The sequence below is a fragment of the Neofelis nebulosa genome, chromosome 10, assembly GCF_028018385.1.
Source record: "Neofelis nebulosa isolate mNeoNeb1 chromosome 10, mNeoNeb1.pri, whole genome shotgun sequence".
Classification (NCBI taxonomy): Eukaryota; Metazoa; Chordata; class Mammalia; order Carnivora; family Felidae; genus Neofelis; species Neofelis nebulosa.
In genome coordinates, this window is record NC_080791.1 from 65,998,299 (window position 1) to 66,023,455 (window position 25,157).

The 25,157-nt window shown below is 36.3% G+C and overlaps 1 protein-coding gene across 2 annotated transcripts; it reads right to left on the reverse strand.

Annotated features, from left to right (window-relative positions):
• Positions 1–445: 445 nt before the first annotated feature.
• TMEM41B (transmembrane protein 41B) lies at positions 446–24,457 on the reverse strand. Of its 2 annotated transcripts, none has more exons than XM_058688191.1 (8): positions 24,312–24,457; positions 24,065–24,187; positions 13,083–13,200; positions 10,442–10,570; positions 4,960–5,053; positions 4,297–4,401; positions 2,796–2,934; positions 446–677 (listed from the first exon to the last, which is right to left on the reverse strand). In XM_058688191.1, exons 2-8 carry the CDS (start codon positions 24,183–24,185, stop codon positions 508–510), a joined length of 876 nt encoding a protein of 291 aa, XP_058544174.1. In that variant the 5' UTR covers positions 24,186–24,187; positions 24,312–24,457; the 3' UTR covers positions 446–507. The 2 variants fall into 2 exon arrangements, with proteins under 2 accessions (XP_058544174.1, XP_058544173.1); XM_058688190.1 differs by having other exon boundaries at positions 24,065–24,190; positions 24,312–24,444.
• Positions 24,458–25,157: the final 700 nt, after the last annotated feature.

Sequence of the window (25,157 nt, forward strand, 5' to 3'; positions counted from 1 at the left end):
TCAAGTTTACGCTCTTGAAGAAGGCTAACATTAGCAAGAACTGCAATACTATTTTTACAAACCTAGAATCTTTCCTTTTGTATTTTGTATTTGCTTTCCCTATTTCAGTTATTAGTAAGGGAAAAGAGAGGAAAATATTAAATTATCAAGTCAAGAATAAATATGATAGCCAGTTCATGAAACTATTAAATTGAATCAGTTGGATCAAGAATTTCCCACTACACAGCTACTGATTATCTACAGCTACCGTTGGAGTAGTAATTTAGAAGATGTCTATTGTAACTACTGACAGTACTTTTCGTAATATATCAATTTCCACTTTTACTTTCTTCTCTCCCTTACCTCTTACATGAATTATTTTAACTGTGTGACAGGAAATTTTATTCTACAAACTCATTTCAATTACTGAAGAGGTGATTTTAACACCTAAGCCTGCCAATCCTGAGATGATGATGATGATGATGATGATGATGATGATGATAGGAAAACTGAAACCCAGATGATTTCTCACTCAAATTTCTGCTTTAGTTTTTTTTGGAAGATGGCTGGCAGAATAGAAAGAAGAGCCAAAATCATTAGAACAAATACTGAGTTCCAGGAAACAGCTTCCCCTGCTGTTGTAAGCTGGTACAGTGTTGTTCCTGCCTTAATCGCTACAAAAGAGGGAGGTGCAACACCTAAAAGAAAAAAGAAAAACATAACCATTTTTAAAAAATAAGATTTTATAATATATTTTATATTCACAAAATTATTCAGAACTCAAAACAGCACTGACATTATTCTAACACTTTGTAATGTACTATTTTAAACTGATTCAAATAAACCCATGTTTAAATTTTAAAAAATTAAAATTTTCTGTGTGTATAAAATTTCTTACAAGAATATAGTAATCTCTGTTTTAGTACATTGTTATTTAATTTAAAGCCCCACGGGGTGCCTGGGTGGCTGAGTCTGTTAAGCATCCGACTTTGGCTCACGTCATGATCTCAGACTGTGGTTTCAAGCCCTGTGTCAGGCTCTGTGTGCTGACAGCTCAGAGCCTGGAGCCTGCTTCTGATTCTGTGTCTCCCTCTCTCTCTGCTCCTCCCCAGCTTGTGTTCTATCTCTCTCTCAAAAATAAATAAACATTAAAAATAACTTAAAAATAAATAAGGCCCCTCGAGTTTATTTCCATATAAAGAATTCAATCTTTCAACTTACCTCTGGAAGATAAGAAATTTAAAAATTCAAGAAAATTTTCTTTTTTTAAAATTTTTTTTTTTAACGTTTATTTTATTTTTGAGACAGAGAGAGACAGAGCATGAACAGGGGAGGGTCAGAGAGAGGGAGACACAGAATCCGAAACAGGCTCCAGGCTCTGAGCTGTCAGCACAGAGCCCGACGCGGGGCTCGAACTCACAGACCGGGAGATCATGACCTGAGCTGAAGTTGGCCGCTTAACCAACTGAGCCACCCAGGTGCCCCAAGAAAATTTTCTAAAAAATAATTTAGAACATTTCTTAACAGCTTTTAAAAAAAGAATGTGCTTTGATCCAGCAATTTGCACTTTAGGAAATACTACTAATGTACCTGAGCAAAGACCTAGGCTCAAGGATGTTCATCAAAGCATTATAAACAACAAAAAATCTGGAAACAATCTAAATGTTCAACAATAAGATTGAGTAAACTGTCATTCATCCTTGACAGAATATACTTAAAATAAAAATGAAGTGGTAGGAGATACTCAGATATGGAAAGATACTCAAAATATGAGTAAGAACAGTTTATACCACAGCATGGATGGAACAACTACATTTTATTAAAAACCAGAACAAATTGGAAAAGTCACTTTAGCCAAAGTTGAAGTTAACTAAATCTGCGGGTATTCCATCTGTAAAATTAAACAGATGGGGACAAAATTCTCTCTTCTGATTCTGTAACATTATTTTACAAAATCCAAAATATCCCTAAGATTTTTAAGTTTCTCAATGAATTCTTTAGAAGCAGCAACAAAAAACTGATTTTGATTATTCTTTTCAAGATCTGTATTAACTTAAACTTTAACCAATACTTAATACAAGAGGTCTGTTCACTTCGTTGGTATCTAAACTCAAATTAAATTTGAAAGAAAAGCAGAATACTCTTACTAAAGAACCATCAGAATTCACAAAATACATAAATGCATCTTTATGTTCACTAATTAATTTCAGAATTAAGTGCCAGCTCCTTGAAAGCAAGAATCCTTGTTTCCCCCATACTTTTCGTAATGCCCATAATACTAATGTCAATAAAAAGAAAACAGAATCAACTCTATTGAAAATTAAAGTTCAGTATTTCAAAATGTGATGAGAAGACAAGGGAACAAATTATTCAAAACAGGCACTTTTATTAGGATTAAAAAAATATCCAATAAAGTAGTCTTCTTTAAAAGAAGTAACACAGGGGTGGCTGGCTGGCTCAGTCAGTTAAGTGTCCGACTTCGGCTCAGGACATGATCTCGCAGTTCCCACACTGGGATCTGTGCAGACAGCTCAGAGTCTGGAGCTTGCTTCGGATCCTGTGTCTCCCTCTCTCTCTCTGCTCCTCCCCCACTCATGCTCTGTCTCTGTCTCTCTCTCAAAAATAAATAAACATTAAAAAAAAAATTTAAAAGAAGGAACACTTAAATCAACACAATCCAGCAAACATTTCAGGATAGCTATTTATGTATGCCAGGCTTTGTGCTGAAATATGTGCAAAGAACATGAAATCTAGTCCAGCTGGACACTGTTAGGTATGTACACGAGTTCTAACACAGCGTGAACCAGAGGCCTTACCTAGAAAAGTGCCAATAAAAAAAACTTTCAATGGCACATTTATCACAGGGGATGTGATATTAATAAACCAATTCGGCAGAAATGGTGTTATTCTCAAAAATATAATGTAGTTAATGAGATGTTCTCTATGACGCTCAACCTGTCATAAGAAAGAAACCAGTTAGGATCAAGATAAGGCCAATAACGAAAAAAAGTTCCTTAATATACTTATTTCAAATTCTCATTCCCTGATAGTTCAGAATCTATCCAGCAGAAATGATCAACATAGGAACCTGAAAATGACAATGATCTCATTACCAAAGTTAAGTAACATGAGATGAGGTTTTTTTTTTTTAATTGTACATATAGCTTAATGTTGCACTATTAGATGGCTCAACAATGACCCTTTACACCTGAAAGAGCAAAATTAAATTTATAACTATACATAAGATACATATCATGTGATTAATTTTTAACTTCCTATAATGTAAAAGGCTAGTATAGCACATCAGTAAACCTAGCCTCTAATTTAATCTTTATTTTTGTGTTATGATATATATTACGTGATTCATTCATTAGATAAGTGAGATTGAACAAGTATAGGGAGATATTTAGTCAATTAAATAAAAGCAGTTTATACTTCTAGATCTTGCTTTACAAATAATGATTGTGATTTGCAGCAAAATGCTTAATTTCTCATTTCCTAGTTTGTAAAACAAAAGGGTAAGGCAGAGGGGCGCCTGGGTGGCGCAGTCGGTTAAGCGTCCGACTTCAGCCAGGTCACGATCTCGCGGTCCGTGAGTTCGAGCCCCGCGTCAGGCTCTGGGCTGATGGCTCGGAGCCTGGAGCCTGTTTCCGATTCTGTGTCTCCCTCTCTCTCTGCCCCTCCCCCGTTCATGCTCTGTCTCTCTCTGTCCCAAAAAATGAATAAAAAACGTTGAAAAAAAAAAATTAAAAAAAAAAAAAAAAAAAAAAAAAAAGGGTAAGGCAGAATGATTTCTGGAATTCCTTTGAGATTTAACAGGTTGTTTCTTCCAATTCTTTCTAAAAATAAGATTTTCTTAGCAACATCATATTAAACCTTTCCGTGTAGTGGTGCCTATATTTGTCATTGCATGTCTTTGTAGAAATCCTGACTAAAGAGAACAGTCATTTCTACTGATGAAATACATTCAAGGAGTTGGTTGATAAAAGTTTTTCAGTGACCCACTGACACTGGACTGTATCAACACAAAACAGGTGAGGTGTCCAAATATATGAATGTCTTCACCAGAATGATGACTTCTCTGCTCTGACTGACCTTACTAGGAATGAAGAATTACAATTACTGTTACAGTACAGAAACTGCATATTTGAAATGATTAACATTCATTATTTGCCTACTACTACTATAATTTACTTTGGTCAAAAATCATTTTTATTAAAGCTCTGAGTCTGGGTTAATTTATGTAGGGACTATACACTGACCTCCCAATTAGGCACAGAATGACACTAAATAACTTAAAAAAAAATACATGTTTACCTGTTGTGACCATTTTACTGCTTTCTCTGTTAGGTATTTGTATACAACTGGCCTCCCAACTAAATAGGAGAGCATATAGCAGAATGAGGCACCGAGTCCAGAACACTAGGAAATAACAAAAAGCCATAAGCATTGTGTACTTTTCCATCTTAGTAACATGGATATAGTCACTTAAAGCAAAGCTCAACTAGTATATATTTTGGGGGGTTAAGGGAGGGTACTCTACATGACATCTCTCGTGCACAGAACAAGAACCCATCTGATCCAGTCCCTTCTCAGACCAAATTATAACTAAAATGAGAATAACTATAACAAACTGGCACTTATGATTAAACTTAGTGATTACATCCAAATAGTTAATAATAGCATCTAGCTAGCCTAAGAATAAAATTTAAAAGCGAATTTTTTTTCAACTGCTATGCTTGAAAATACCACCTCCAGCTCTGGACTTAAGTCTGTGATGCCCCTGTTCTAAGAAAAAAGCAAACTATAACATCTGCTTATGGGGGGAGTTAAAAGATATTACTTAAACATTAATCACCTCTTAAAACTAATGAGTTTATGTTTACACAAACTAGTGGGACCAGATGCCATCCTTCTCCCTCATCATTCTATCAAAAGCTACTTTTTTTCTAGTCTCCCAAATTCATTTTATATACTTACCAAACAAACAAGAAATAAGGCTAGCGGAAAGGGATAAAGAAACCCTGAGAGTATACTGAGAAATATAGAGCCTGGAATAGCAAATGTTTGCAAGCTGTTAACTTCTAAGTTAAGGATTAAAACATAATACAATGGAATTTTTAAAAGACAAATCAAACATTTCAGAAAACAAGTATCAATACAGAAGTTATCATGTTAATAAGATTGTATCTGTATCTCAGTATTAAGAAAGCAAAATTGTATCTAAAAGTTTAAAAAACCATCAGTTATGATGCCTTTAACTCTAAATTGACCATTTTCTAGCATTATTATAAATACAATGCTATTAAGAGTGTGTTACTGAAAGAAAAACCAAGACAAACATCCAATGTGTTCCAGATAAAGAACTGGGCACTTTGGCAAAAGAAACAAAAGGGAGGGGGAAAAAAAAAGAGAGAGAAAGAGAGAGAACAAAGGTCTTCAGTAATCTTATATGCTTCTCTAATGCACTGCATTTACTCCTAAATGTGTTCAAGAAACATGGTTTCTGTGGAAATCTAGGGTATAATTACTTGTTTCTAATTTAACTTATAAACATTTACCTCAATGCACTACTCATTAAAAAAAAGGATAGAGGTTACAGAATAAAGATCACAAACCTTACTTTTAAGAATTATGCTTTTTACTACTTCCTGTTTGCTCCCAGTTTTAGTCTGGAATCCCCCTACCCCCTTTAAAAACCCCTAACATGATTTACTTACAAGTCAGAGTGAATTCCTTCAACATCTATGCTTCTTTTAAAATTTCTATCTTCACCCATTCTCCTACTCTATTCATGTTTTCATCTCAATCTCCTTTCTTTTTTCTGGCTTCTTTCATCTTCAGTTTCTTGCTCTTCCACAGGATCCTGCTGTATAAACCCACTCTGATGCCTATGAATTCAAGAAAACCTAGGCTTTCCTTGACCAACGTATTCTATCCAGCTAGTGTGCCTCACCTTCACTTCCTCAGAGGAGATTCTCTCCCTGTCTCCTTGCAACCTGACTTACTCATCCACCCGTCTCATGGCCAAAAGTAATGATTTTTTCCTGTTTATTTTTTCACCCTGATTTAACTCATTTTATAATTATGTAAAATATTTACTTGGTTCTAAAGTCAAATCTACGCAATAAAGTACATCTAGAGAATGACTTCCATCCATCATCTCTCTCCCCACAGGTAAACATTGTATTGGCTTTTAAAAATACCCTTTCTTGGGACACGTGGGTGGCTTAGTCGGTTAGGCATCCAACTTCAGCTCAGGTCATGATCAGGCTTGTGAGTTTGAGCCCCACGACTGGCTCTGCACTGACAGCTTTAAGCCTGGAGCTTCCTTCAGATTCTCTTTTTGCCCCTCCCCTGCTTGTGCTCTCTCAAAAATGAATAAACATTAAAAAAAATAATTTTTCTTTTCAAAAACAGATAAATTATCTCCTTGTGTATGTGTGTACTCATATCATCCTCCCCTGCTTAGATAAAACATTGCATACTGACTTACTATTCTGCACCTTGCTCTTCATTTAACATTATATCCTGGAGGTAAGAATGCCTTAACCACATAGACATTTCTCATTTTTTTTTAAATTTTATTTTATTTTATTTTTTTAACGTTTATTTATTTTTGAGACAGAGCATGAACGAGGGAGGGTCAGAGCGAGGGAGACACAGAATCTGAAACAGGCTCCAGGCTCTGAGCTGTCAGCACAGAGCCCAACGCGGGGCTCGAACTCACGGACTGCGAGATCATGACCTGAGCCGAAGTCGGCCGCTTAACCGACTGAGCCACCCAGGCGCCCCGAGACATTTCTCATTTTTAAGTACACTCCAGTATTTAGACTTGCCATGGCTTATGCAGCCAGTTCCCTACTGACATTTGGGTACAGATACTTCTATTTGAATATTTAAAATTCTGCATGTCCTAAATCAAAGTAAATGTTATCTTCCTTTCCCAACCCAAAACAGAGTCCTCTACCTATTCCCTTTTTTCTCTAAACAGCCCAAAATACAAAGCCAAAGAAAGGTAACCACCAAGAACAAAACTGGTATAATATGGATAACTACTGAAGCTAGATGATGGGTACACAGGAGTCCACTGTATGATTTTCTCTACTTTAGTGTAGGTTTAAAATTTTCCATAATAAAAGAAATTTTTAAATTACCCTAAGATTTTAGCCTTAGGGAAATAAACAAAGAGATGATGGTGACACATTTAATGTCATCCATAGCTCAAAAGTCTTCAGTGACTACCCAATACCACTGAATATTCTAAATTCCTCAGCCTGGTACTCAAAGTCCTCTACAGTCTGAGTGCAGTGTCTGTCCTATCTCCCTACACTTGTGTCTCTATCCTCCCCTTTTCACACCCTATAGTCCAACTAAACTGGATGAGTGACCACTTGTTAACCACACCCTGTGCTTGTAAGCTCTGCTCTAGATCTGCTCAGAATGAGACTGTACCATCTCTACCCGTAATTCCCTAGTGCCCCAGATGGAAATAGTTGTTCTACCTTTGAATGCTCAAAACACTAGATTTGTACTTAGAATATAATTAGTAAATTAAAAAACTGATTATGAATAAAATAATTATAATGTAAAAAGCCATTTATATTCAAGTTTGACATTACATAATACCAGTGAAGGTACTAATACTACACTGCTGAAGACGGTGGCCACTAGCCATATGTAACTATGGAGACACTGAAATGTACATAGTCTGAACTCAAGTGCTATGAGTGCAAAACACACAAATTTCAAAGACTTAGTGTGAAAAAAGAATGTAAAAATACCTCAATTTTTATGCTGATTGCGTGTTAAAATGATAATATTTTGACATATTGGTTCAAGTAAAATGTATTAAATTGATTTCAAGTGTTTTTTTACTTTTTCTAATGTCAACTAGAAAATTTAAAAATTACATGTTGTTCAATTATATTTCTATTAATTAACACTGTATCAGTTATATGCCCTAAGATAAAGTCTTTTCTCTTTTTTGTTCACTGAATTTTAAAAAGTATCTTTTTAATAAAGAGCTTAAGATTCAAAAGTGAAAATAGAAAATTATAAAACATGAACTTAAGTTATGTTATAAAAATCTAAAATGAGATGTAAAATCATTACAATCACTTACATATCAAGGCAACAATAACAATATGCAATAAAACCTCCTGAATTGACAATATTAACCAATATATGTATTTTTACTATTAACCAATATTTAAAATGTAAAACTTAGGGGCTCCTGGGGTGGCTCAGTCGGTAAAGCGTCTGACTTTGGCTCAGGTCATGATCTCGCGGTCCTTGAGTTCAAGTCTGGCTCTGAGCTGTCAGCATAGAGCCTGGAGCCTGCTTCGGATTCTGTCTCCCTGTCTCTCTCTCTGCACCTCCCCTGCTCATACTCTCTGTCTTTCTCTCTCTCAAAAATAAACATTAAAAAAAATTTAAAAATTGATACAATTTAAAACTTCAAACCAAATATATATTTTTTTTCAAAATTTTTTTTAACGTTTATTTATTTTTGAGACAGAGAGAGACAAAGCATGAATGGGGGAGGGTCAGAGAGAGGGAGACACAGAATCTGAAACAGGCTCCAGGCTCTGAGCTGTCAACACAGAGCCTGACGCGGAGCTCGAACTCACGGACTGCGAGATCATGACCCGAGCCGAAGTCGGCCGCTTAACCGACTGAGCCACCCAGGTGCCCCTGTATTTTGTAATAATAAAGCCCTTCTTATACTTTCAATTCACTTTCTATAGGACAGTTTATCCTTTTCTACTAATTTGCATATGGATATTAAGACAACTAGGCTATAACATTTATAACCCCAGAGATTGTGAAGATCCATTTATGCTAACTGGTTGACTGACCTTATGAGTGGGTATCTCCTTTATCCCTCAGACATGTTATCCCTCCCAAAGCTGAGAGGCAAAGTAGGGTTAAAAAAAAAAAAAAAAAAAAAAAGATGACTTTCCAAAGTAAACAAAAACTGTATGCCTTGTTCACAAAAACCTTATAAATGCCAAATTAAAAAAAGGAATCAAGTTTTTATCTTACTTGAGGAAAATATTTTAATTTATGGTTAAAGTGTATAGAGGCAAAATAACCTTTAAGTCTAACACTAACACTATGGTTTTCCCAGATAGGTTCTAAAATGGAATTAGTAGGAAAGGGGAGCATTATGGATTTCTTAAAACAGTTTATGTATTATTAAATCACTTTACAAATAGCTGCCAAATAACCTGCTGAAAGACAGATGCATAATAATTATTCTCTAAATTTTTCCCAAATTTGGATTTTTCTCATAATAAATAAGATGACAAAGTGCCTAAATAAAAATGTATTCTCACCAGGTAGATAAAGGAATGTTTGTATTATCAGCAAAAGTTTTTGTTAACATACTTAATAACAAACTGTTTATGCTAGGAATAACTGCTTCAGGGTATTTAAGAATACACTGACAACATTTATATAAGGAGGCAAGTACAGAAAAACATATATATATGTTAAATACATAATATCTAGTCTACTATAAATCCAAGAAAAGAAAATGCTAATGAATTTTACAAGAAAAAGTTTTAATTGCGAAGTCCCATAAGCCAAAAGAAATTCAGGAAATAAAACAGGAAGCAAGAATATAAAGAGTTTGAGAGAATTAATAAAGTAACTAGTTTAACTTTTAAAAATAAATGTTGGTTTCAAAAGGAGAATGATTACCTTTACAGAATCAAGAGATAATGTGTTTCATTAAATGAGAAGATTTGAAAATAGGTTGGATTAAAATAAAAGATACAAAAATCAGATTGAAGTTAAAGCCTGTAACTGGAAGACTAATCACCAGTAGCATAAGCAGTTTGAAAATACGCAGGAAGAATAAAGCTATTTTCCTGACTAATTAATATAACATATATTTCTATAAAATAAAGAAATATATACCGAGTTATTTTAAAAATTTATATCCTTTGAAATGACTAATTTTCCACTTAAGATCTTTTTACAAAGAAACCATTAAATGGAAGAAAAAAATCACAAACAGAAAGATTTATAACACAACATGTATAAAAGCAAAAAATTAATTACAAATTATATCTTCAAACTTAAGGGAGTATTTTTAAAAATTATGCTGTGGTGACTATTCAAAACAAATAAACTAAATTAAAATAATCAATTAACTAATACAATCATAAATTAAATAGATAATTATCTTGAATAATGCAGAGGAGAGGAAAATGTTTATGATAAGTGAAATAAGCAGAATACAAAAAAACTGGTAGTAAATATTCAAAAATAATAACTGAGTTGAGATACTTTAAAGGGATAATTTTTTCCATTTAATTTTTCAATATTTTATTTGTTACATGAAATTAATAACTTTTAAAAGAAAAAAATAGTTATGCATAACTAAACAGACCCTTTAAGACCTCTTTCTTGAACAAAACTAGATTAACAGTTTTTTCAGTTAAAAGGATACAAAATATATGTAGCAAAATAAGCTACAAGTACTTGTACATAAAAGGTGTCCTTATATTTGGATAAAACTTTTCCTAGAGCCTTGGCATCATCCATATCTCTGGGAACCTTCATATTCAGTCTTTCTTCTCTAAAGAAATAAAATTAAAGTGAAAAATTTTAAAGCAGAAATTTGCCAAGATAATTAATATCAAAATCAAGTTCAAAACATGAAGTTTTATCCAAAATGATTTGGCGCTTTGATCTGTATTATATTAACCATAAATTCATAAGTTTTAAGTTCAAAATTCTATAACTATTTGTTTTTAATGATTTAATATAATTTGAGACATGTTATCTATGTATGAAAGTTCAGAATGACCCAAACTAAATTAGATTAAAAGCATTTGCTCCAACACTGGTATAAATTTTGAGTTAAAAAGTGAACTACTGATGTTAGCATATTCAAAACATATTTAACATCATTTTGGGTAATCCTCATGAGAAGCTAAAATCAATAATTAATTACAACTAAAATTAAGTAAAATTTTTGATGAATTTACAGTTCACATATCTTCTGGAATATTTCAACTCAAAGTTCAGATAAAAACTTACACATTTTTCCTTTTCTATTAATCTTACTTTATATTTGGTGCCTTATTTGGAACTGAATTTCTTACTTATAAAAGGCTCAAATAATTACGTTTGTGTTTAATGTATATTGTGCCCATTTGTTTACATGATAAAATTTAACCAATCTTGCAGAACAATGACAGACTGCTGCCTAATTTCTATAAAAATAGTAGGTAAACTGTGATTTCTCATTTATAAATTTAAAAACCAAAAAACTCTTCATAGGGGTGTGTACACACACACACACACACACACACACACAAATAAGCGGAACATAACAGGTGTATAACAGCACACTTGTACACAAGTGATGTTATCATTCTTAGAGCAGATTGGGAGCAAAGACAACCTTAATCTATATATTCTTGCTCTCTTTCAGTCAGCTCTTAACTGCCTCCTCCTTGATCAAAACCAGAAAGGATCTAAAATTCAATAACACTAATAGTAACCTAACAATATAACATGCTAGCCTCCCAAAAGCATTTACACTGACATAAGAAATCAAAGTATGAAAATAAAAATAAGTTTAATTACAAAAATTTCAAGCATGAGGAATTGTTATTGAAAGGAATTTAGAGGAAACGGGAACTTCCAAACACCCTGAAATCATATTTCACAGTTCTCCATTACCACACTAGTCTGGCTCTGGTTGAAAGTCTAACTACATTTTAGTAAGTCTTTTATGTAATCTATGATTAACATAGGTTGGTATTACTGTGGTTAAACAGCCCTGGGATATTTTGCCTTCTTAAAGTATGTTTCAGTTCCATAATCTCTTCCCTAAAATTCAACAAAACTCTGAAAACCAAAAGTTCTTCATATTTTTGTCAGCAAAAATTGACCCACACTTAAATATCATAGTCTTTTATCATGCCCATTCCTCTGCAAAAAATATTAATGAATTTGATAATGGGATCCTTCCCCAGATCCTGTTGGAGGTACTACATAACAGAATTTGTTCCATGTTACCTGTCCAAAAATGGAAAAATTCTAAATACTGAAACACATTTCACCCCAAGGTTTTGGCTAAGGAGTTTTGGATGTATTTAAGATAATACAAGTGGGGCGCCTGGGTGGCGCAGTCGGTTGAGCGTCCGACTTCAGCCAGGTCACGATCTCGCGGTCCGTGAGTTCGAGCCCCGCGTCAGGCTCTGGGCTGATGGCTCGGAGCCTGGAGCCTGTTTCCGATTCTGTGTCTCCCTCTCTCTGCCCCTCCCCCGTTCATGCTCTGTCTGTCTCTCTCTGTCCCAAAAATTAAAAAAAAAAAAAAAAAAAAAAAAACGTTGAAAAAAAAATTAAAAAAAATTTTTAAAAATTAAAAAAAAAGATAATACAAGTTATTTTTTTTATAAAGCCCATTTCACTGTGAAAACTACCTATTCAGGTCATATCATTTCCATAAAACAGGGAAAAGAAAAAGAGCTAGGAGAGAGAGATGTGGTGGGGATAGAAATGAATGAATAGAAGCAGACAAACTGATCACAAGAAGGAAGGGAGAAAACATAGATGGAAAGGTAGGGAAAGCAGAGAAGAAGAGCATCAATGGTTTTCAAACCACAGGTGTCTTTTATGGATTTTAAAATAAGCTTGCTTGGTCACTACTACCATGAAAAATTAAATAAATAGAATAATTTAGAAAATATCAGAGACCACCACCTGTTTCAGGAAACTTTAATTTTGTATGTATACATGTATGCAAGTGAGCGGGGTACAAGGGACAGGCACATGCCTACAGGATCATGACATAAAAATCTATTTCTTAATATAGTTATATATATATTTTTAATTTGAAAGCCATTAGAAAGATGAGGCTTTAATTACAGGAGCAGTGCTAGGAAAACCCTGCACAGAAAATCAGGAGGCATATTTGGGAAAGAGTATTTAAATAAGTGTCACTAGAGACTTGCTACAAATCATGATAGCTAATATACACTCACCATGACAGTTCTGTTGCTTCAAATTAGTTTAACTTTTAATCTACTTTATCTATAAATGTCTAGGCATTTTTCAGTTTCTTTCTGTATACTTACTCACTAAGCTGAGGAAAATTTTTATATACCAAAAACATAACAAAAGCTGCAGATAAGAAAATGGACACCAATATAAGAAGTGACATTCTTGCTGACCCAGCTTCTGCACAGGCTTTTTCTGAAAGGGAAAAAAAAAAAAAAAGCTATAATTAAGATAAATATTTTTAAAAGACAGTATTCCAAGTCAGCAAATAATTTCCTTAACGACTTTCCTCCCCAATAAACTGTTCATACTTTTGCTCAGTTTTAACATAAAAATTTAACTACTAATGTATTTGCCATTTATTAACCAGGCATATTGCTTCGGGGGGATATATCCATTTCAGAAGCATGAAAAAACAGAACACCAGAATTTGCAGCATTGATTTGCTGATAAGCCAAAGGACAAAAGAGGGCATTGCTCTAGTTACTGTCACTGACTTTCAAATTTATTTATATTGGGAGCTGACAACATAGACAGAATTCCCTCTTAGGAAAAATGAGGTAAAGCAGCAATTACTTCAACTGTCACAAGAACCCAGAAATTGACTAATACAACTGGTGAATATTAATACAGTACTTTTTACACCAAACGCTTCAGAATATAGTTGAGCCTCAAATGTTTTGGGTGGCTCTCTGGGACTCCAAGAATGGCAGAATTTGTTCACATTCCCTTACAAGGTACTCTTCGTGTTATCTAAAAAATTATATGCAACATAAAAGTACAGGGTACACGAGTGGCTCAGTCAGTTGAGCGTCTGACTCTTGATTTTGGCTCAGGTCATGATCCCAGCATCATGGGATCGAGCCCAGTGTCAGGCTCCTTGCTGAGTGTGGAGCTTGTTTAAGATTCTCTCTCTGTCTCTCCCTCTGCCCCTATCCCCTGCTCACATGCTCTCTCTCTAAAAATAAAAATAAAAATAAAAATAAAAATAAAAATAAAAATAAAAATAAAAATAAATAAATAAAAAGATAAAAGTATGGAATGAGATCCAGGAAAGAGCAAGTAGAAGAATGAGCAAGAATGAGCTGTTTTTATCAGGAAGTAGTCAATAGTGGGGAGGCAAGGCCAAGATACCTTAGTAGTGCTCTCTGTGGAAACAGAAGTGGTGGCATAATTTTTATTGTGCACATTTACCATTATTCCATGTACATACTTTTAATGCTCAGGGGATTAAAAAATATATGTATACCATAAGAATTACTTTTAGTTCTCTGAGAATGAATCTACCACTATGCCCCTCCCTAACTACTGCCTGTGTAACTTTTATACATACTTTTTATGAAGTATCCTAAAACAAATGCCTGTACTCTTTTCGTTCATTTGGCAAATTCTTCTTCTCAAACATTTATATAAATGTATTAGATAGGTGTCACTGCACAGTTGAGTAACACCCTCCTCCTCAGGGAAACTTTCTCATATTCCCCTTCCTCTCAAAGGGGCTAATCTCGTTGGCCCTTTGATTCCAACACTACCTTCCCAAACAACAGAAGGCTAACTTGCCCAAGGTTGGACACCTGACTCAAGTAGAAACTCATTATTGGCTGACCAAATTGTCTCTTGAAAATTTGAACTAAAAGAGATACTGTTGTCAAGAGGTGGTATGTCTTGAGGCTGAAAGATCAAGCAGTAAAGGCCACAGATAATGACAAGGCAGGCCAAAGACATGTACCAGAAAATGTAAGAGTGGAGGTTAAAACAAAAACGCAGAGAGCCCAAGTGGGAGCTATAGCTAACCTACTTGTTAACTTCTAACTTTCCACTTCCCTTAAAGCCTAGCTATATTTCATTTCTTGCTCACGGATGCCAGTGAGATTGCCTCTTTTAAAAAAAAAAAAAAGTTTTAAACGTTTATTTTTGAGAGAGAGTGAGCATGGCAGGGGCAGAGAGAGAGGGAGACACAGAATCCAAAGCAGGCTCCAGGCTCTGAGATGTCAGCACAGAGCCAATGCAAGGCTTGAACTCACAAACTGCGATATCATGACATGAGCTGAAGTTGGACACTTAACCAACTGAGCCACCCAGGAGCCCCCGAGATTGTCTCATATATTTAGAAGAATCTCCTTTTTTATTGGTGCTAGTTTAAACTTATTTCTGCTCCTTTCAACCAAAAAGCCTTAACTAAAAGACAAACTTCATTTTTATACCTTGTCTCATTTTATTGTAGTTTTATATATTTTACAACTGAATTGGTAAGATTTTGCCCAATTCTATGTTAAACATGGAGCAATACAAACCACCTAGCTCCACGCAAGGTGTACTGTGTGAACTACATGAATTGTAGTCTAACACCAGGAGCTTGTTAGAAATGCAGATTCAGAGGGCGCCTGGGTGGCTCAGTCAGTTAAGCATCCGACTCTTAGTTTCAGCTCAGGTCATGATCTCCTGGTTCTTGAGATCAAGCCCCGCATTGGACTCTATGCTGACAGAGCAGAGCCTGCTTAAGATCCTCTCTCTGCCCCTCCCCTGCTAGCTCACTCTCTCTGTTTCTCAGAATAAACATTAAAAAATGCACATTCTCAGGCAAACATGCCAAAACTACTAAATCAGAATCTGTGTTTTAATAAGATACCCAGGTGATCTGCATGTACATTAAAACTTAAGAGAAAACAATATGGCCCACTTTGCCTATTTTATAGGTAAGTAAATAGAGGCCCTAAGGAGGTTGCACTATTAAAAAAATTCCTAAGGAACTGAATGGCATAAAGTATATCCCCAAAGCCCTTTAATATCCATGTATAATCAACTCATAATTTCTGCTATAACACAAATTGCTTAGGTTTGGTGCTTTGATATACCAGATACAAATTGTTATCTGTTCATTAAAGCTGACTTTCTGAAAGACAATATTAGGTTTATCAAGCTCTAGTATGTGAACACTAAAGTTAAAAAAAAGACTTTACTTCAACTATTAAAAAAAAAAAAAGGACTGTACTTAAAAAACCAAGTTACAAATAGAAATTTACTTGCTCATATCATACTTTTTTTTAAATATTCTTTTTTTTTTTTTTTAAGTTTATTTATTTTGAGAGAGAGAGAGCATGAGCTGCAGAGGGGCAGAGAGAGGGACAGACAGAATCACAAGCAGACTTAGTACAGAGCCCCACGTAGGGTTTGAACTCATGAACAATGAGATCATGACCTGAGCTGAAATCAAGAGTTGGACGCTTAACTGATGGAGCCACCCAGGCACTCCACTCATACCATATTTCTAAAATTTACTGCAGGAAGCAATGGGATCATAAAATACTACAAAAGATGGCTTCAATGGAGTAATAAACCAGGATGCCTGCCACTGAACACTATAGTTCATTAATCCACTAATGTATTTGTATGTTTTGCAGCACAGAAAATTGAACAGAGACCTTAAACATCTGAGGTAGGCATAATATGAAAAGATCTCTGCAGAATCTTATGATAACAAATGCCTAATTGTCCATATCTTTGCCTTGGTTATGATATCTAATTCAATGCTTATCTTGAGAATTTAAGAAATCATATTTACTCACTCTAAAAAGAAAAGAATAATCAGCCAAAAGTGACAAAAAAAATCAGTGTGCAATAAAACCAATTCAACCAAAAATGTATTTTTTTTAATTTTTTATTTATTTTTTTAAAGTTTCTTTATTTTGAGAGACAGAGAGAGCAGAGGAGGGGCAGAGAGAGAGGGAGCCTCAGGGAGCTCAGCACAGAGCCTGAATAGGGGCTTGAACTCATGAACCGTGAGATCATGACCTGAGCCAAAACCAAGAGTCAGACGCTTAACTGACTGAGCCACTCAGGCGCCCCCAAAAATGTGATTTTAAATAGAAAATCTACTGAAACACAAACTTCTCACTAGGCTAAAATTTTATTTTCCTACTTTGTTAAATAAAGAGGTAATCCACAGGAAAAGAAATAAAAGTAATATATAAACATTGAGGTTTATGGCATAGTTTTCTATGGGCTGACATCAAAGCAAAGTGTATGTACACACACATACTCTGTACAATTATTCGAAAGGCCTGCTACTTCTTAAAGGCATGCTACTTTTAAATCTACCTGGAATTAACTTGCTCAGCCTTCACTTTTCACTTACTTCCCTGCTTGAATCAAGTCCAGAGTACAAAAAGGACTGATACAAATAATTTAATATTACTGGCATCTTTTAAACTCTTCAAAACCACTGTTTTTTTTTTGTTGTTGTTTTTCATATGGCAGACATTTGTGCACACAAGAATTGTAAGAATAAATGGCTGATATCCCCCCAACCCCTACCTCTTTCTCGGTACTTTCCTTTAGGACTTCTGCTCTGCAAGGTATGCAGTCAAATGTAGAGTTGCTTAGAACAATCTGCTGAGCATCTATTATGTACAAAATGTTTTCCTCAATCTCTGCTTCTAAGAAACTGATAGCACCATTAGCTAGATTACCAAGGAATGAATGGCACAAAGGGGTTTTGAGTATATAGGAAAGCAAGATTACTGGGCTGGAGTAATGGAGGCAAGATTCACAGAGCAGGTAGAAACTTGGTTGAAGACTAAAAGATAAGAAGAATTTACAGCTTTCTAATCCATACTGTAGTTAAATATAAAAAGATTTCAACAGGTTATACAGTTCTCTTAAATTAACAATTAGGGGTGCCTGGTTGGCCCAGTCGGTAGAACAAGAGACTCTTGATCTTGGGTTGTGAGTGAGCCCCACATTGGGTATAGACATTACTTAAAAATAAAATCTTTAAAAAAAAATTAAGTAGGACATTAAGCAAGCTAGCTTTAAAGTTAAACTATAATATTTTCTTCCCATTATTAATTTGCCAGTCCTAAGTAAGGAGTCAGAGGGAAGAAAGGTGTCGGGCAACATTTAACTGGACTACAGAACACTACCCTGAATGCTCCCAGAGTACACATTTCTGACTGCTACTTGTTGTCTTACAGTTGGATGATGAAACACATAGACATTTGAATAAAATTAACCTCCATGTTTAACTTGATACCTATTTTCTGCACTCTTTAAAATTAGGCAAATTTTGTCAAGCATTGTGTTCAACAGTAACACAGAAAACAAACTGATGAGAATGCAGAAAATAAATGACCTTCAATATTGAAGCTCTTCTTTCTTTAAAAAAAAAAATTTTTTTTTAACGTTTTATTTATTTTTGAGACAGGGAGAGACAGAGCATGAACAGGGGAGAGTCAGAGAGAGGGAGACACAGAATCTGAAACAGGCTCCAGGCTCTCAGCTGTCAGCACAGACCCCGACGCGGGACATGAACTCACGGACCACGAGATCATGACCTGAGCCGAAGTAGGCTGCTTAACCGACTGAGCCACCCAGGCGCCCCTGAAGCTCTCCTTTTCTTTCACACTAACTGGTAACTAGGGGTTGTTAGATATTATGATTCAACAATTATTCTTGAGTGTAATTCTATTAAGTCCAGAGACTAGCATGTAATTGATTTAGAGTTCTACACAAATAAAAGTTGAAAATCTTGTTTTAATAATAATTATACATCTACATGTATAGCATACATTTTTATAATGTACCATGTCATTTAGCATTTAGAGCTATCCACAACAGTACTTTACACATTCATTAACCTTCACATCTTCCATCATACTAATTCCCAATCTGAATTATCCCCATATTCTGCTTTCCAACCTCCTCCCAGGCGAAAATTACTATTAGACTACTAGAGAAAGTCAAGATTATGTTCTCTTAGCCTACAAATTCACAATTTTTTCTATCTTCAAATAAGGTTATCACTAGCAAATAATCCTTTCACAGCACACTCCAAAAGGGCTATTTCAAGTCTCTTCAAGCCTTTAATTCTATCTTCATCAATTCTCAAACAATGACACTCCCTCCACACTTCAGTGAGCTTCCCAATCTCTACCTTAAGATCTGTTCCTCAAATTATCCTCCCTTGCTCCTTTCCCCTTATCTTTGCATTAAATGCCAACACACTTCCTTCCAGATTTTGCTCAAAGAATTGTCTCTTCTCTATGCACCCAGTATCTTCAATTCTTCCTCTTAAGATCACCTTTTCTCTAACTCCTAATATGCATATATCTATTCTGAAAAGTCATAACCTTAATGGCCCTATAGTAGCTCCCTATTTTCATTACTATTTTCATATCAAAATCTTTTGAGGGGCATAGGGGGGCTTAGTCAGTTGAGCATCCAACTCTTAATTTCGCCTCAGGTCATGATCCCAGGGTCATGGGATCAAGACCCGAGTCAGGTTCCACACTGATCATGGAGCCTGCTTTAGATTCTCTTTCTCTCTCTCTCTCTCTCTCTCCCTCCCTCTCCCGTGCTCACTCTCTCTTAAATACAGACATACAAACATACATACAAAAAAAACCTTTGAAAAGCAAAGTCTTCCTAAATCTGCAAGATTTTAGGAATGACTCTACTGGTCATCAGGTCCATCAGGTCATCAGGTTCTCAACATTCAATGTTTTCTAAACTTACTTGATTCTACCATGAAGAAGCAAAAGACCCATCTCTTTACAGAAACTCTAACAAGTGTTCAAGGTCACAAGAATCTACTGCAGTATTTTTGTAAGTAAATTTTATTTCAAGGGCTTTAGAATTTTTTTTAATTTTTAAAAATAAAAAAATGGTAGCAGTATCATCAAGTATAAATGTAAACAGCTAAGATAACTATAAAATACAAATAATCGACTATTACACACACAAAACATGTTTGTAGGTACCAGACAAAATGGCACTACCAATTTTGTACGAAAGCTCATTCTCTAAGGATTATGCCCTGCAATTGTGGTACCATTCAATCCACATACCTTCAGACTCAGTTAACCACTTTCAGATGCTTCCCACCTCCATTCACCAAAGACTGAGATCAAGCTTATAATAAATTTCTTTGTAATCCTAAAAGATTCATCATCCATTTAGATGATCCACCCAGGCTCAAAAGTCTTTAAGGTTCATTTCTATTTAACTTTAGCCACCCACTTCCAGCGACACACTAAGTTCTCACATCCCGACACTGCTCTACCTTGGACATTTAAAATTCCAACATGCTATTCCTTGATCACCTTTATTCTTTCGTGAGCTTATTCCCTCCATTTTCTCCCTTCTCTTGGGCTCCTCACTTTTCTTCCTTCCATGCCCAACCTCGATTTCATGATATATCATCTGAAGCAACACCATTGATTAGAATCCTTACCCTTTTCTTATATCTAATCTAACCCAATACCAGTAATATAAATTCACCTTCTTCACGAAGATGGTTGAGCACAAATAGAGAAAAATCATGAGTGACCCATCACAGAGATCCATCTTTGGGAAAACTGAGTTAGCCTCATTCCTACTCCCATTTTTTTAGGTGTCAAACATGAATCAGGTTGAGCCAATCTGACAACAGTGATAGGTTCAGGGACAAGCATTTGATCTGAGACAGTCTGTCTAATCAGTGTGAATATTTAGATTTTTTATTGGCAATGCTAGGAAAAACATTATCAAAGTTATCAAGGACGTATTTAGCTTACCTGGACCTTCACAAGAAATCAACCTTAAGGTAAAGCTGACATCAAAGATATGAAAGAAATCTGATCCTGATCACTGGGCTCATTGGGCCACTGGTTCCAGGCTGAAGCCAGGGAATCCCACTTAATCTATCAATTTTTTAGTTATATATATCAATCAACCTTCTTTCAGCAAGGGTTTCAATTGTATTTTCTATTGATAAGCACAAAAATCCTGATACATAATATTTTGGTTGAGACTGTCTCAACAAATTATACTAACACCTTGGTTGACATCCAGTTGCCAATTTTAGTCTTAACTCCCGGTTATCAGTAATCAGAGCTTCTTTCTTCCTCTAGGCCAGTACCTTGCTCACAGCAGATGCTCAAAGAATATTTACTGAACCAAATAAACAAGGCAGGATCTAGAACAGGCATCTGAGAGGGGTGTATTATCCAAAGTTGAACAATATTGTCTTCTAAAAGTAGTAAAATCAACTTTGAGACAATGTTTCTCAAACATTTTTGGCTGCAATCATAATAAACGGCTTTATATCATGATTAGTACACACAAAAATCTATAAAACGAAAAATAAAATTCAAAGAACACTTATGCCCTACTACATGTGAAGCACTCTATTTTCTCTTCCATTTTTTAAAATGACTCATCATTACCCATCAAACTGATCTCACAGGGCTCTCGCTGCTCACAAGGATGATGATCTATATATATTTAAAAAACACAGTCCTAGCAGTTCTCTTGAATCGAAGTGGGAAACTTCTATGACTTGCTAGTAAACAAATCAGCCAGAACAAATAACACAGAAGAAAATAAAATACCCTCATTCAGGCACTCTTGCATGTAGATTAGATCAAGGGCCTCATAAGTGCTTCTTACTTACTCTTCCTCATCATGCAAGAATTAGACTCTCAGTGTTATTATCTTGGTCAAGTCTTCACAGTGGTCCTCAGTCTGTAAGGCTCAGATGTTAGACTAGAGATCAGAGTCATGGCAAGGAATCCACTAAAACATACCAAACACTGCATGTAGAATGTAAAGTAGTTCAAGCATACACACAATGACAACTATTTGTCAAAGTTACATAGATGAATTTCTCAATCAAGAGTTAACTAAAATTTGGGGCGCCTGGGTGGCTCAGTCAGTTAAGCGTCCGACTCTTGATTTTGGCTCAGGTCATGACCTCACAGTTCACAACACTCAGCCAGCCCCACATCAAGCTCTTCTCCTTCTCTCTCTGCCCCTCCCCCACTTGCTCTCTATCTCTCTCTCTCAAAAATAAACATTAAAAAAAAGTTATTAAAATTTTTATCTCTTCTCCAAAACCTTTAATTTTTTGAGATGTTAAACCAGATACCATCTGCAATTAACAAAAATTGCTTTTCATAATCTGGAAAATTGGTTGCTAAATAGTTACTAATGACACCACATCACCAGCTCATTACCATTACCATAAGCAACCAAACCCTATCATGTAAGGGATCTACAAAATCTTTTGCCCAGAGAAAGAATTCCTAACACTAATTAAAGAGAGAGACACAGAGACAGAAACTGAGAGGCAGAGAAGAAAAAGAAAACACTGGAAATCACTAATTAACAGGATGGATCAAAAAACTAACTTTGCAATGAGGCGCCAGGGTGGTTTGGTCACCTGGGTGGTTTGGTCGGTTAAGCAACCACTCTTGGTTTCAGTTCTGGTCGTGATCCCTCATGATTTGTGAGTTTGAGCCCTACATCTGGTTCTGCGCTAGCAGTGAGGAGCCTGCTTGGGATTCTCTCTCTCCCTCTCTCTCTGCCCCTCCCCTGCTGTCTCTCTCTCAAAATAAATAAATAAACATTTAAAAAAAAAAAAACACAACACTAACTTTGCACTTAAATCCCTCTGTACCAACATTACTTTGATCATGGCCAACCTTATCTCCTACTATACCCAACAGAAATCCTCCATTCCTGACAAATTAATGTTAATAAGTTTACTGACATAAAGATTCACACTAACTTTCCAGCTTAATGTTTCCTCCGCCCAGAATCCCTTACCTTCTCTCTAACAATGCAAACCCTACTTCTTCCTGAAGGCATGCCTTCACATCTCCCTCTATCCTTCTATAGATGTGTAGTGCACAGAAGTCGTTTGATAGCATCATAAAAATAATTGTGTTGAATGGGTTATTCTAATGATAAAAGATAAACAATTATAAAAGCATTTTGGAGGTTTCAAGGTTTTATTTTCCAAATAGCTTTAGGTTAAAACAACAAAAATCAGTAATAAAAAAAATTGACTGCTACTGCAAACCAAATGACAATCTTTAGAAATGATCTATCTGGAAAGACTTCCTGAAGAAGTCTTCAGGACACACTTGGATTATTGTCACTCTCCATAACAGCATCTTCAAAACAATGTTCCTTTAATTTAGAGTGGATTTATACTTAAACAACAATTCATTTTTGGGGTTTTGAAGTTATTTGGCTCTACTGTCTATAAGATGGAGAAATACCCAAATACAAAGCCTAAAAAGTCAAATTAGACTAAAGACATTTTAAACTAAAGTGTGCAATACATTATTGTTGTCTATACTTATGATGTTGCTAGACAGTCTTCAAAGACCCTCTCCCTACCCATCACCGGTGGTGTTCCACAATGGCCATTTGTTACGATCCCTTCAAGTTTATGGGCTTTTTAAAAAGTATTTAAAGAATTTAATCATTTTAACTTTTGAAAAGCAGTGAAAATCTCTATGCCAAGATGGAATCAAAGTATTTAGCTTCCAGGTATGCTTTCTTCTTAAAATAATATTTAAAGTTCAGAGAAATGCCAGAATGGTGTAATGGAAAAAAGCTTGAGAATGGGAGATCTCAGCTATGATAATAATTAACATTTATTTAGTCTCCACTTCACACAAGCCACTACACTAAATGCTTTACATCCATTATTTTTGCGTAATCCACACGGCAAGCTAAGCTATTATTACTATCACCTTTGTCATCCCCACTGTACAGTTTAGACACTGAGTTTTTAAAGATAACAAGTCCAAAGTCATAAGTGGTTGAGCAGGCCACTTGGAAGTGGCACCTGGACATAGTTAAATCCTTGCTCTTAACTACTACTTGACTAATCTTGTGACTTTATGCAAGTTCCATATCCACTCTGGGCCTCAGTTTCCTCATCAGTGAAAATAAAGCAAGAGTCTTGAAGTTCCTTCCAGCTCTGTCTAGCTTCAATATTATGAAGCTTACAACCTCCCTGAGCTTCAAACAAGCCAGTGTCATCACTTCTTTTAATTGAATTCAACTACAACAGCATTTACGAGCCACCTCCTAAGTGTCTGGCCTTGAGGTGGGCAGCGGCCCAAGCAAGCCCAGGTCCCTAACCCTCTCTGCTCCCGCGCCCCTGGGTGCCAAGCAAGCCCCCTCGAAAATCCCTGGGACAGACCGGGGTCCTTTCTACTCCGAAGCCCCTCCGGCACACTACCCCCTCTGGGCCAACCCCAGCTCTGATTCCGGTTCTACTCACCCTTCAAGTAGTCTCCGCTGCCTGGCGTCATGAGACCGCGCGTCCCCGCTGCCCTGTCCCCCACAGGGGTCGTGTGGAGTGCCCCCGTCTGCGATCTTTCGGCGACTCTGCCTTTCGCCATGGCTGCTGCAGGGAAGGTGAAGGAAGAGAAGTGATGCCGCCCCCGCTTAACAACACCTCCGCCTCAGGCTCCTTACACCCGGGGCCACAGCCGCAGCCACAGCCACTTCCGGGGCGACCACCTCACCTGAGACGACCTCAGCCCGGAGAGCACAGCGACGCTCTGCTGAAACCTACGGCGCCCACTCAGAGTAGGCTCCGCCCCGCGCCACCCCCGTGCCTCGCGCGCTCACGCTCGCCCAGTAACCGCGAGACAAGTCAGGGCCCTCGCCCACCCCGTTCACTGCCCCGCCCCTGCTCACGACTGTATGGAGCATGCGCAGTCGCAGTCCCGGAATCGGTTGTAGCTCGAGGACAAGAGGCATCTAATGCGCAGCTTTAATTATCCGGAAGTGCGGTCCTTGAAACTTCAAACCCTTTGTCCCGGCCGCCGGAAGTGCCCGCGAGTGATTAGTTGGCGTTTCGCAGCGAATGGTGATTCAGCGTACTGACTTCACCAATTCTCCAAGCGGCTGTCTTCACTCTGTCGGGTCTAGATGTTTCGTCTGAAAATGTTGAAAAATACAAAGCCTGATCCGAACCTATCGAGTTTAAGGAAAGTTAAGGATCAGAGAGGAGTTATAACCTGTGAAGGTCACAGGATGGCAGAAAAGGGTTTAGAAGCTTTCCCATTGCCTCACCCTGTCGCCCCTCACTAGCAAACCCAGGTCACCTCATTTAGCTTTTTCTTTCACTGAGCCCAAACGTGCCGTTGTTGACTGTTAACTTTTTCCACACTTAAATCTCAGAACAGTGTTCAGCTTATTGGTGAGTATTGGAATTTCCTCTTGAGAGCAACTTGGCAGTCTGTATAAAATACTCTTCCTATCCAGTAATTATATTTCTAAGAAACTATTTCATGGAAGTAAGGATACACAGGGAGTTATTCCTAACAGCATTATTTATTAGTATAATGGTAAATGTGGAAGCAACC